The following is a 13,988-nucleotide window of genomic DNA, read 5'->3' as shown; positions in this document are numbered from 1 at the left end:
TGGACAGAATTTACTAATTAAAAACCTCAAAACTGTAATCAATAATGAGGAGGCAGTAGCACCATGCCATGCTGGATTTCTTACTGTCTAGCAGTTTAAGCTATACCACCATGGCATCCTGACTGAATTGACCCACATTAGCAGCAAATCCCCCATTCTGTCTCCAGCTCAGCCTCTCTTCAGCCCATACATTCTTCTTATTTTTTAAGAAAAATATTCAGAGCAAGAATTTAGACCTTGGATGTATTGCCAGTGGAGTAAAGATGCTGATTTGTTAATATTAAGCTCAGAGCAGACTTAGGGGTGGTCTGGGGGCACGAGGGAGCTGTGACTTACTTTGCCAGCAGCAAAAAGGTGACATCCTTTGACAGCCTCAAAGACATTTGGTGAGACATCAGGCTGGGCTGGGAGGTGAGACTGGGCTAGGGACTGCTTCACTTTCTTTACATCAACAAGACACAGAGCCCTTTCTTCTCCTGGAAACAAAAAAAGGGTGCATTTCATCAAGGGAGAACTCCCTATTCACTACAAAAGTCTTACCTAAGCAGCAGCTCATTGTTACAGGCTGTTACTGTGGAAACAGTCACAAGGTACCAGGCAGAATTCATTCCATATTATTCCTATTCAAACTGAAACAGAAAACTTACAAAATCCCAACCCTACAACAGGCAGTAAATCCACCAGGAGAACAACCATTCCCTGCGTGGATGATTAGTGTTGCTGAAGTCTAGCAGAACACAGTAACTGTGGCCTCATTAAGACATTATTCAAAATTAGCCAGGAAGTTTTATTTTGCCCTTCAGAACTTCTTCAAGTACAAGATGTTTTAATCACTCTGAGCCAACAGAACTGGCAAGGGATTTCCAAGAACTGCCCTAATGAATTGCATTACAGCCCAAGGCCAATTCCTCTCAGAAGCCCAGTGACAGACTAACACAGCTTTCTCATTATGTGTGAGATTTGCTTTGTTCTCTACTACCCTGGCACAAATAAACCATGGACATCTTAAACCCTTACCAGGAAAAAACCACAAAACTAGCAGAAGAGGAAAGAATTTGTTTTTCATTCCCTGCAAATGTCATATAGACACTTGATAATTTGGGCTTTCAGATGAAGATACAGCCTAATGTTCAGCATGCCTACATCCGTGTGGGAAGGATTATCTCTGGAAAACCACAGATGGGGAGATTAAAGCTGGTGTTCCTTTCACAAAGAAATCTTAAATCATGACAGAAGTCCCAGCTTTGTTACAGGGCAAGAGAGGGTAAGAGTCAGCTCTGTGCCCCAGTGATCACACAGTGGTCCTCAAATAGTTAATTACATTAAAAATGTTGTGCAATAATTAGGAAGAGATGTTCACTGATTAGCTCAACACTTTTTAAACTGAACTTAAAATGACAACTGACCTCTAACCTGGAAATGTTTTGTCTCTGCTTGTTCCCTCCCTCAGATCTGAAATCAGTTTCCTGTGAAGGTTTAACTGAGTGCTCTTTCACATAATCCCCTACCAGCCAGGCTCAGACAGGACTGTGTTAACCACAGCAAGGCATTCCTGCCAATTTGCTGATTAAAAAAACCAGACAAAAGCCTGGAACAAACCCAAAGGCAAGCAGGACCTGGCAGCACAGAGCCACTGCAGGGCCAGAGGGGACACGCAGCCCTGTACCTGCTATCATGAGTAGCTTCTCCAGATCCTTGATGAGGTGAATTTGGAAGACAGCTCCCATTCCTGGGATGTGTGTTAAGGAATTCTTCAGTACATTCAGGGCATAGAGACCTTCTTCTGCACCCACCAGCACTACCTACAATAGGGGAAAAAATAGCTCTACGTGAGGAGAACAAGGAATGCTCCAACAGCAGCTTGGGTGATACTCTTCAGCAATGAAGAGAAAAATCAAACCCACAAACAAGTGCATAATTACACATATTGCAATCAAGATACCATTTCCCTGAATCAATTATCCCCTCCTGAGAAAGACCAAGTGCACATGACCATTACCTGGTCACTGAAGGGCATTGTGCAATTGATATCCAAACGATCTTCACCCTCCAGCTTCAGCAGGGAGTTCCCCAGCAGTTTCTGTAAATGACAAAAATGATGGTTTTCTTGTTGAGTTAATCTTCATCTCTTTATCTGTGAGTACTTTAACAATGTAAGGTCATAATTTCAGACAGGCAAAGAGATTGGCACAGATTTCTTTTTCTCAGAAAGCTAAAAGTTGCAGGGATGCCTCCTACAAAAGAATTAGTAAACTTTTATCTACCTTAGACACAGTAAGGCAAACTGATCAGAATTATCCTAAATTCAGGCAGAACCTATTGTTGTCTCTATCCTTTCCATTTTCCCCAACCTCCTACAACAGAACAGTGGAATTTTCCAAGGGGAAGGATTAAAGAAAAGTATAAATGTTGGTGGGAGCATGTTATTTTCTCAGATACAAAAGAAATGTGAGCCTGAGGAAAAAAGAGTATTTCCTGCAGTCAGATATTCCCTACCTCCAGAGCTAATTCTCTTATGCAATGCCACAAAATCCAACCTCCCTTTGCCAGAAAATAGAGTTATCATTGTAACAGTGTGAGAAAGGCTATCCAAAACCTAAACAAATCTGTTTAACCTCTTATTAGGAATAAAACTTACACTAAAAAGTACACACCCACACACACCTCCCCCCAGCAAAAAACATAAAGCCTCTGACTCTCTAAGAATGGGAGTGGAGGGAGTTTTTGCTTCTTTTAAGGTTTGCTTGTTCCCTGTGGTACCTTATGAGACTGGATTTAAACCATGTCCTAACTGCTCTTCCTTCCTCTGCTGGAATTACAGAGATATTTTGGGATTCTCCTACTACACTCCCCAAGCCTAAAGAAGGGTATTGTAACACACAGCATCAGTCTCCCAGTGAACTGGCTCCTGGTGCTCAAATCATAAGGCAGAAGCAATAACTTACCTTCAGTTAAACCTCAGTATGTCAAATATCGAAAAAATATTTTTCAAAACTCTGCTCCCTCCCAGAATATTTTATTATTAAATGAAACTTTTATACTCACAGCATCAGCCTCAGCTTTTTCTCTGGAAACTCTCCCACCTGCCACTATTGATTCCAGTGCTGTGACCCAGCGCTGTTTGTCAGGGAAGCTGGGTGCTAACAGGTAGAGTGTTCTACCAGGCCAGCAAGTGGTGTGTGGATGAGACTCCAATTTTAGGATATATGGCACATCTGAGATGTTATATAGATAGAATAAGACTTAGATTAGTTTTTGGAATATTGTCAATGGACTTAAAATCAACACCTTTCAGCCTCATTGGAGAGAAGTTGTATTTATCATGACGTACCATGGCAATTTACACATTGGTTTCTCCTTTACAGGTCCTGCACAGGCTAGCTACTTACACCTAAATATTAGCTGGATGTTTGCAATCCATATATACAAGGCTCTTTAACTCAACAAAAATAATTTCTTGCCTTTTATTCAAAAGAGAAAGAAACTCCATTGTGGGAAAAGAAACAAAACCAAAACCAAACCAGCCACTTGACTAAAGTTTTCCCTGTACTGATTAAGAAAAAATCTGTAAAAACTGGTTATGGAAACCTTTGTTTTTAACAGTCTGTATCCTTTAATGTAACAGTCAAGACATACAGAATCTTATCCATCAGTTCTATTCAGTACATACAAATCAACACATCAACAGTTTTTCATTATAAGAGACTGTATACACCCCACAGCATTTCTAAGTTAATGGCTTTGTGGTCAGAGCACAATGGTGGCAGAAGTTATGATACATCACAGTTAATAGAGAAGAAATTTAAATAAAGCAAGTGTTTATGCTACAAATCTTTGAAGATTTACTTCCACTTGGGTTGATGACTATATTAGCCACAGTTCTACCACGACAGAAGCAACAGCCTGGGTGTAACTAGATCTGGAGTGCTGAGCTACTCCCCTAATTCAGATGGAGGTAAATTACAGCATTACACAATGAAAGCTCAAGGGAGAAAACTCTGTTCAGCCAAACAAGGCTAACTGATGGCAAGCCAGATGAAATCCATTTGACCTCATCTATGTAAGATTCTCACCTGTCTTTGCTGTATTGGTAAGCTCAGTAGCTCCTACAGCTCCATGAACAGTTACATCACCATCAGGAAGGCAGAGCTCAAATTCCTCCAGAGGCCTCTGTCCAGCTGCAGGAGAATGGGGAGACAGATTAGGAACAGACAGGTAGCAAGAAAATAACTGTGATAGCAGAAAGTAGTGGATGCACACTGAACGTTTTCACAGTTGTATTATCATGACATGTCAGCCAATAAAATGACTAAGAGTCATGAAAACATAATGTTGCCTTATCACTGAAGATTTAGCTAAACTTGGTACAGCTATAGGAAACAGTAATAATCTTTAAGCCTCTCAACCCACCAAACAATATCTGAAGATTAAAATATATGTTCTTGCTAGAAATTCTAAGTTACCTTCTCTTGCTTCTGCATCATAAATGAGCACTTTGGTTCCTTCCAGGACAATATACTTCCTGTCCCAGCCCTGTTGCCCACGTTTATTATTCCTGAGGAAAAAAAGCACAAAACCATGTTGGATTTTCTGCTTGGATTCTGTACAAAGCAAGCATGCAACTCCTATAAAAGAGAAATTTCAGCAGTAGCAATTGTAATTATAGTGGTGTAATTGTAATGCCCATGTAATGGGTCTTTACCAATTATCTCATTGTAAGAGCCAGGGTAACATCAGGCCAAATATTTCAGCACCTGACATGGCACCAAGAGTCCTGTTTATACCTTGGCACTTTCATCCACCCTTCGAGACGCAGACTGGTGCTCGGCTCCTTCAGCTGCAGGCCAGGGGAATTCATCTTATCCCGGCAGAACGCTTCTGAGAAGTGTGTGGCATATTCTGCTGGCAGCCCACAAGTAGCTGGCAAGCAAGTTGAGCATTTTGGGTGACACATCACCTGGCATTCTGACAAGAGGACAGGGAAAAACTTCTGTTAAATGACAAAAAAAAAAAAACAATCATGACACAGCTGCCTCAACTTCTAACACACAAATCCCAGCTTCTCCAAGGTTCCCCTTCCGCTCCAAACCATGATGTTTTCTCAATGTTTGCACCAAGTAGTTTCAGAGTCATCACGCTGTCATTTCTCTCCCTGCTCTGGATGGGTGATGCCTTTCCTCCCCCCGAGCTGTGCTGTGCTTTGCCCTTACCCAGACACTTGGAGGCCTGCCTGCCGAAGTGCACGGTGTCCAGGCACACGGCGCACTTGGTGGCCCTCATGTTGAGCCCCACGTTGAAGCGATGGGGGATGTTGTGGTGCATCCGCTCCTTCAGGCGCCGGCTGTACTCTGCAAGGGACACAGCTCATCAGCAGGGCGAAAACGAAATCAGTAAAGAGATGGCGCTGCCAGAGGGAGAAGAAGAGGAGCTGAGCAGCCTACCCTCAGGTGTGGAGGATTCCTTCCTGCGGCTGGAGGGTGGAGCCAGCAGGCTGATGGGCGTGGGCTGGTGCTCTGGGGAGCGCACTATGGCAGACATGATGATCTGCTGCCTGGCCGTGGCCGGCGTGGAGGGGTGAGGGTGGTCGGATATTTTCCGATGAGCAGCTACAGACAAGACAAATGTCCCTGGTTAATGTGACCAACGTGGCACTCTGGTTCCTAGCAGGGCTCTGTGTCACCAGTCTGCAGTTACAGCCCACAGAAACAAGTGTAGCTTTATTGTAACATCACAGCAGTGGTAATAATTAAACAACATATGTTATTGCTAGAGTGGCACCCAATTAAAGGCACATCTGCAGACCAAGAACGTGTGCCTCCTTCCAGATTCACCTTTTCTGTTAACCCCTACCTTCTTCACGAGCAGATCTGAGTTCAATGCGTGTTTTCTGTAGAGCCTCCTCCAGCTCAGCAGAACGAGCCTTCTCCTTCTCCAGTGCCACTTTCAGCTCATTGTATTGCAGGGGAACCTGTGTGGGTAAAGAAGGGTCCTCTTTCCGCCGACTAAACAGGCCCTAGCAACAGAAACACACAGACAACTCCTAACTCCTAGCAAGAGATGGCTTCACCTAGGCAAAGTGACACTAGCTAGTGGCAGTCCGGCCAGAGGGCCTAATGGCAATTCTGTTATGTGCAAGGATGGATTTTTAGCTCATATTGGCACTGGAGAGAAAAATGTCAAGATATGGATTAATTTAAAGAGGGACATACATTACCTGTTGGTACTCACACCTGGAGTCTCTGAAAGCATCTAAACAGAGGATCTCAAAATAGGTGGTTAAAATTAAATTACTTCATTCAAAATGACAGAGCAGCTTATGACAAAGATGTGACACAAGTCACATTGTCTGCTCCGTCCTATGCTGTGACTACAGGACAACCACTCTTGATACACAATAGGTTTGTGCACAAATACATACTTAGCATTAAAAAAACATGCTTAATATTATGTATTCCTACAGCTTCACTGAGGTGTAGCTACTAGGTTGTAACCTAAATGTTGTAGGAATAACAAAATACCAGAAAAACCACAAAGAACACATTCTGCCTAGGAAAGTTTGTGTTCACCAACTCAGAATGGTCTTAAATGAGGACAACATTTTGTTACACAAAGAAAGATAAAACAAAATATTAAGAATACACAGCACATAACTAATTACAAAACCATTTAATTCCATGCCTCTCAAACCTTCTTCACCCACCTTTTTCTTTTTTGCTGGTTGGTCCATCTTTGCCTGCAGGAAATCAATGAGTTTAGTTTGCTGAGAAATAGTGCCCTCCATTTTCACTTTTTCATGGGAATAGAGAACCTGTGAATCACACACAGATACAAGAAATTTCATCTCAACAGAAGAAACAAACAAGCAACTTGATAGCAAAACAGAGCTAAAAAATTCCATGAAGAAAGTGTCACACACAAACTGTAAATCACATCCTACAGCCTCACAGGGAATGAGGCAGAGCATTGCCCTGCTTCCTCACCTGAATGTTTTCCAGCTGATATTCCAGGTCACTTCTCTCAGTCTTCAGAAGATCTGCTCGGTCCAGAGCCTCTTGCAGACCTTGAGTCAGGCGGAAGATGTGATTCTTCTGCAGATCCATTTGCTGCTGCAGCTTTGCCTGCTGTTGAAAGGAAAACAAAGGCCAGGGTTTTGGGTTTTGTTGTCTTCTTGTTTGTAAGAAAAAGCTATTAAATGTTGTCCCTCCTTGTAAAATATTGCATTGCATAACTTATAAATAAACACACAATTCTTCAAAAGCTGGAAAATTACAATACTCTAGAAGATTCCTTTCAGAATGCATTGTGACTAAACAAGCATTTCTGTGTATTTATATTAATCTCTAGCAACACCATTTTCTCAAGCTCTCTGTAAAACCACCAGAAGCCACCTGTGTAAAAATAAATTAAAACTCTCATCTTTACTATAAACCAGGACAGTCATAGTCACATGAATAAGGAAAATAATGGCCAGGTGTTTGCATCTTTGTCTCCAGTTAACACCAGAGGAGGGCACATGACAAAATACTCCTACTTCCTTTAGGATTTACACTTTCTTGACAAGAAGGTCCCTGACTAGGAAAACCATGAATGTAACCTATGTTACAAAGCAGGAGCAGAAATCTTTCCTGGTGATGCATTAAGGAGTAGGCAACCTGTCAGTACCCCAAGAATACCAGAGGGCTCTAATTGTCCATAACCACCCCTGAGATACTCCTCTGGAGCCTCTTCCCCCACCACCCACAACTGGTTGCCTGCATTCAGTTACTCTCTGATATGGTGCAGATGTGTGACCTTGGATCCAAATGCTGTGACCCAAATTAATGATGAAAAGAGGTGTGAGAGAAACCTCACCTGTGGCCTCCAGGTGTGCACCCTCAGCATGTTGGCTCCAGAGCTGGTTTTAAGCTATGGCCCTTGCCCTTAGCCTGGTCAGAGCTGTGCCTGGGCACAGGCCTGGCCTTGCAGGCCTGACCTAGGAGCTGCCTTGTGACTGGAGGTTTCTGTAATGATCACTGGTACCTTCAGCAAATCTGCCCTGGTCCTCTGGTTCAGGTGCTGTGGGTCTGCAGGCTGCAAGGTCCTGTCCTTGCCTGGCCCACTGTGCCCCTTGGCTGCCAGCTCCCCTGCCCCTGAGGAGCAGCTCACTTTTACTGCTCCCTGACACGGCCACACACTCTGCAAACTTTTAAGTGAAAACAACTCCCCCAACTCGATTAATCTTCCCAGTTAAATAGAAGGATGGATGTGTAACTCTTATTCACACAACCTCCCCTCCTCATGATGTGGAACCTTCTGAAGTTCTAACATGAATCTCCAAGGTTACCTCCTCCAGAAGCCTCTGCTTGAGCTCCCTTTCTGTCTCAAGCTTCTGCTGTAAACTGCGGGCGTTCATCTCCAGCATGGCATGCTTCTTCTCCAGGTCATTGAGCTGGGAAAGAGGGTCAGAATAACATTGAACACCAATAAATATAGTTCCACAGTCTTAAATCCAACTTCACTAAGCACATGCTGAAGAAAAATGATACAATTAGCCTTTGGTTGCTGGGGAAAAACCAGGCAAAAGACATTTTGGCTTGTTCAAATGCAGATACCAAGTTATTGAAGGACTTCATTCCAGGCATCATAGGCTGCTGTCTGCTTTAGTCTTTTTCAAAGAAAATTTGAGGTCTTTGGTTTGAAGATAGAATTCTATTCTATGACCTCCAGTCTTTTTCATTTGTCTCTATAACATCTTGAGAAAAGCTGCTCAAGGCCACATTTCTAAAAGTAATATCAGTGGAAAAGTATTTCATCTAATTATGAAAGTCTAGGATTGAAAGTTACTTACCTTATCAGAAAGGCTCTCTGCTTTGAGTTTTTGTTCCTTGAGTGCTTGCTGCAGGGCCAGAATCTCTGCCTTGTGTTCCTTGACAGCCAGTTCTACCACCTGGCGAGACTCAGTAATACGCTGATCTGCTCTCACTCTGCATTAAAATGGAAAATAATGTTACCTAACTCCTTGACCTCTCCCTAGCAGGCAGTGGCATCAATAACTCTTTCAGGGGTTGCCTCAAATTCAAGATGTTACATTAGAAAGCCAGACTGTTTGCTGCAACACTTTTATATTATATAATCCTCTTCCTGCCCCTGCTAGAACTACAGCCTTAAAAATTTCAAGACCCCACAGGAACAGTCAGGAGCAAAGACTATTTTTTCCATAAAATAAAATAGAAGATAATAAATCAAGACATTTTATAAATTACAATGATAAATACCACTCCCCTTGAATCGTTCACTTGCAAAGAAACAAAAGGAACAATATCAGTGATGACTATTAACTAATAAACCATTTTTAGAACTACCTCACAAGATTTTATATTTAGCTCCAACTCCCATATCCTATGCTAAATATAATTTTTGTACTAGCTTCTATAGAGAATTTTCATAAAAGTTCATAAAAGGGAAGGAAGAGAGAGAGAGACCTGCTCTGTTTCTCAGTATCCAGCATCCTCTGCAGCTCTCTAACTCGACATTCAAACTGGGACTTCTCATCCCCTAGAACATTTCTCCACGCTTCCCACTGGCGCTCTTTCTCCAGGAGTTCATCATTCAGGGCCTCCAAGTCCATTACTTGCTCTTCCAGCATTGTACATGTTGTCTTCAAGGCCTCCATAGTCTAAAAATAAATCCTCCTATCAATTCTCACATCCCACATCAAGCGTGCACTCTCAGCTTCAGCCGTACCATTTCGATTACAGTACATGCAAATCTGCAGCCAGCAGGAGCTGGGAAATCACAGCCCATTTATTTCAAGGCTCCTGCACATTCACTTGTGATCCCTGATAATGTCAGGTCGATCTCATTATGAACATTTTGAGATTTCCAGAGCCACGAAATTAAAATGAGTAATTCTAAACGACAATGCTTTCAGAGTGCAGGATTGCTAGATAAAATTGTGTAAAAACACGATATGGGAAATACCAAAAATTTCCATTCACTCAACTGCCCCAGGAAGCATCATCGCTTCTTATGGGTTTCCAGATGTAAAAGGAATTTTTGCCAGCTCCCACCAAGAGCTGCTGATCAGACCTAGAGAGCCTTACTTGTTTCTGGCTGGTCAGCTGCATCTCCCTCTCAGTGATCTCCCGGCGGAGATGATCGACTTCGCTCCGCAGCTGCACAACCTCGTCGTTGGCCCCCGAGGCCTCGTCCAGTTGTTTGGACAGGAAGAAATTCTGGTTGTTCAGCTCTGCATTGTCTTCAGTGAGCTGGTTCAGCTGCTCTTCCAAATCTGAAATCACCTAGAAAGAAAAATAAATTACATGTGAGTAAGCACAGGTTTTTGAAATCGTAACTGGGGAGATTATTCAATTCACACAATTATTTATTGCCAAGCTTTTACAGTTTTTCTAATTAAAAAAAAAAGGGCAGCATTAGTGGTAGATATTTTTGCATAGTAATGTTCTTGGATTAGGAGTAGAGTTTTGTATCTTAGAGAAAATAGCTTTTTTTAAAAAAATCTGGTTCAGAGCATAAATAAGCTGCAATGTAATTTATTATTTGAGAGAGCTGTCATAGTTCAAGCACTGGATTGGGAGCCAGGAGTTCTGGCTGGATTCTCAGCTCTGCTGCTGACTTACAGTGACCTTTTTTTGCCTCAATCTCCCCTAAGTGCAATGAGGCTAATCACTCTCAGAAAGGCTTTCAAAGTGTGGTACTGAAGAAAACAGACCAAGAGGTGCAGTGGAGGCAGTGAAACCTGATGGATATCCCTGGGAATTGCTTATATTGTTATTTTTAACACTGGGTATATCCAGGAAAGGCAGAAAAATGTTAAGAAATACATTCTATCAAAGTAACAGCATTATGGATGGCAGCTGGGTACACAGGAGGGAAGAAACCAGTGTGGTAACACAATATGGAAAATCAGTGAAAAGCAAAAATTCAACAAGGCCTTTGCCAAAGTGGGAGCATCCATTTGTTCAGTCAGCACTAACTAAAAGCTTTCAACCACAGGCCCCTCCAACTGAAAGACAAGTATAAACAACAGTGGGCCATTTTCACAGTTGGTTTTATGAATGAAAGGCCTGAACACTGGGTGGATGAATTTGTACCTCCTCCTAACTCAAAACCAATGTCACCACAACAGAAGAGAAAGAAACTTCAGTAATCTTGAAATCAGCTTAATAAAAAGAATTTCAGAAACTGGTAAACTCTATACAATTCACATTCAACTCTTAATAATATGTTCTAGAGGCTCTTTTGCCTGGATGTTAAAGAAAAGTGAATAAGATACTTCATTAAATGGGAAAAAAATAAAATCTCAGCGCACAGTTGGCCACACATTCAAATGTAAATGTTCCCATTTCCTACACAAGCCAAGGACTTAAATATCTAAAGCAGTAGAGGATAGAGCACACAGCTCTCCTCAGCTCTCTGGAAAGATGACAACCACTTCTTTTTGAAGAATCTGTAATGCATATTTTGGCAGCCTTTTACCATGCCTCTCCTAGACCTAAATTAACAGTATTTGGTTTTTAAACTGTGAGCAGAAAAAGTCCAACAGCCATTACTCCCTGCTGGGTGAAGGGGAGTTCCTGCCACCCATATGTTCAGGGTCAAATCAAGATGATTCACACTTCAAAACACAACATTTCTGAAGAAATCTGATCATGTGCTTGTTTCTGAGCACTCTCACTGCCCTATTCAAAATACACATTTTCCCCTGCATTGTTTGCACCAAGCTTTCAGAGGGAGCAGCCTGGGTTGTAAGGACATGTTAGTGCCTATAGTGCTACAGAAATAAGAGCTTAGATTTGTTTATACAAACAAAAAGCAGCAAAAGAACATTTGAATTTACAGTGTTTTACCTACTGCTCTTACAACAGCTGAGAGCTCTACTAACTGTCAGATCAGAAACTCACTTTTTCTTCCATTTCTTTTAATTTTATGTTTAACCACACCATGTATCTAGGCAGTTTCAGGAAATATTTTATACATTCATGGTTTCTTCCACATCTATTTTATATACTAGTACAAGTAATTTTTATTAAAAAAATATTAAGCTAGTTATGAAATACAAGAAAACTGAGATGAGGGAAACACAAAATGGATACAGAAATATGCAGAGTTAATATGTCCAACTACTTAATTAATTATTAAAACTGGCTGTATTTCAAGTTGATTTTATTCCTTAAGGGCTGGAAGTTGAGCTCTCATTTTCTTTTATCCTAGGTTCTGAGATTTTGACTTCTTTCCCTGAATACAACTAAAATTAAACCAGATCATATTATATTTCACTGCTATATTTTATCTAGTAGGATATTTCTGGAAAACCTCAGACAAATAACAAAGCAGTTAACAAAGAAGGGTTCCAGAAGATGTGACATGATTTCTTTCCTTCTTCTAACAGTGTATTTACTGACAATTCCAAAATACCTTGGCTTAAATTCCAACTATAATAAAACCTAGATAATGTAATCTAGACAGATATAATTTTTTTTTTAACAGGAGCAAATTTATTCCTCTTGGTACAATCTACCATTTTTCATGGGGAAGGGGGTTGTTTTTTTAGCATATCCAATAGCTGTCTACAGCTATGCGTAACCCAACAGGATTAGAGAGTTTATTAACACTCTAAAGCCTAAGGAGAAATGGGTAATGCTGACACAGGAAAATGGGATGTAGTGTGATAGAAATGCCTGTCCTGGGAATCAACCAAAAAAAAAAAAAAAACCAACAAAAAACCCCACAGATCAAAAAAAAAACCAAAAACCCCACAACCCAGATTTAGTTGGAAATATTGTCTTGTGCATACATACAACCTATACCAGTATCCTGTACCTGGAAAGAGTGAATAACTCTAGATATTTTTATTTTTAGTAAAGGAAATCCCCAGGCAAAAAAAAAAAAAAAAAAAGCCCCCAAAAACCCCAAACAAGTCAACCAATTCTGAGCTATTCTCAGGTAAATGTGAAGCATATTAAAGGAGAGTCAGTAAGAAAATGCTATTATATCCTTTAGAAACCCATAATATAATTAGAAAAATCATCACATTTTAAGTTTATAAATTAACCAAACACTTGAAACCTTGGCAAAGCAATTCTAGACAATCTAGACAGCCACTGTATCTGTGTCACTGCATCACCACTCACAGCAACTGGAATTTTCTCCTCTATTTATGCACATCTTCATCACAACTAATCCATAAACCAGAGATATCATCTAACTACACGGATTGTTCACTGCACACCACAACTGAGCACACAGCTTATCTTTATCCTGATGCAGAAGACTGTATCTCATTTTTAAATATTGCAGAGCAACCCAAGCAGAGCAGCTCCTCAGCAGAAGGGGCCATACCCAGCATCATTCCCTCCCCACTGAATAATCTGAGGAAAGCAAAGTATTCCCTAGTGAGGCTGAGCAGATTCACAGCTGTTACCCCTGGTCCTACAAACCTCTCCAGCCATGGATTAAATCAAATATCAGAGCAACAAACAGTCAGGGCCATGATGATTTGGTTTGCACACCAGATAAAATGTACTAAATTTAATCCATATGCTCCACATATCAAAACCACAGGCACAATAATGAGGAAAAGGATAAAAATAAGGAGTTTTATTTATATAATAGTAACTGTAACTTGCAAACTTCCCCATACCCTATTCCTTCATAAAGGTGTGTCAGTTCTCAGATGCCATCAACATGCAGAAAAATGCTAGGACACAGCAAGAAAAACTGGTTGGGGATGCTATCAGCAGAGTCTTATTTGGAGTTTAATCCAATTCCAGACTAATAGTGTTGCTCTATCCATTTCCACTCCTCCTCACCCCCACTAATCTTTACCAGAAAGCTACCTGTCAGAAGTAAATAGGAAACAAGAAAAAGCTGTCCCTCAGCCCCAAATTATTGTTAGGAGGAAGTGAGAGCAGAGAGACTCCTTTTGTCTTTACCTACTGTGTGAGGCAAAGCTTTTCAGGCAGAGAAATCCCAACACTGGAGGCTCA

The 13,988-nt window shown here is 41.2% G+C and overlaps 1 protein-coding gene across 2 annotated transcripts in view; it reads right to left on the bottom strand.

Moving 5' to 3' along the window:
- The window catches only part of CIT (citron rho-interacting serine/threonine kinase), a gene marked incomplete at its 5' end in the record, with an annotated part of 65,450 nt that overhangs the window by 5,621 nt on the left and 45,841 nt on the right, over positions 1–13,988 (bottom strand). For both annotated transcript variants that reach the window (XM_084216991.1, XM_084216992.1), the window contains 16 exons: positions 337–476; positions 1,667–1,802; positions 2,000–2,080; positions 3,046–3,215; positions 4,074–4,178; positions 4,464–4,555; positions 4,785–4,965; positions 5,211–5,348; positions 5,442–5,606; positions 5,851–6,013; positions 6,701–6,808; positions 6,981–7,121; positions 8,324–8,428; positions 8,828–8,963; positions 9,462–9,655; positions 10,083–10,280. In XM_084216991.1, the coding sequence (XP_084073117.1) occupies positions 337–476; positions 1,667–1,802; positions 2,000–2,080; positions 3,046–3,215; positions 4,074–4,178; positions 4,464–4,555; positions 4,785–4,965; positions 5,211–5,348; positions 5,442–5,606; positions 5,851–6,013; positions 6,701–6,808; positions 6,981–7,121; positions 8,324–8,428; positions 8,828–8,963; positions 9,462–9,655; positions 10,083–10,280 (2,253 nt within the window). The remainder of the gene's footprint in view (positions 1–336; positions 477–1,666; positions 1,803–1,999; positions 2,081–3,045; positions 3,216–4,073; positions 4,179–4,463; positions 4,556–4,784; positions 4,966–5,210; positions 5,349–5,441; positions 5,607–5,850; positions 6,014–6,700; positions 6,809–6,980; positions 7,122–8,323; positions 8,429–8,827; positions 8,964–9,461; positions 9,656–10,082; positions 10,281–13,988) is intronic.

The sequence above is a fragment of the Fringilla coelebs genome (assembly GCF_963513975.1).
Source record: "Fringilla coelebs genome assembly, chromosome: 17".
Classification (NCBI taxonomy): Eukaryota; Metazoa; Chordata; class Aves; order Passeriformes; family Fringillidae; genus Fringilla; species Fringilla coelebs.
This window is presented reverse-complemented; position numbering and strand designations above follow the sequence as displayed.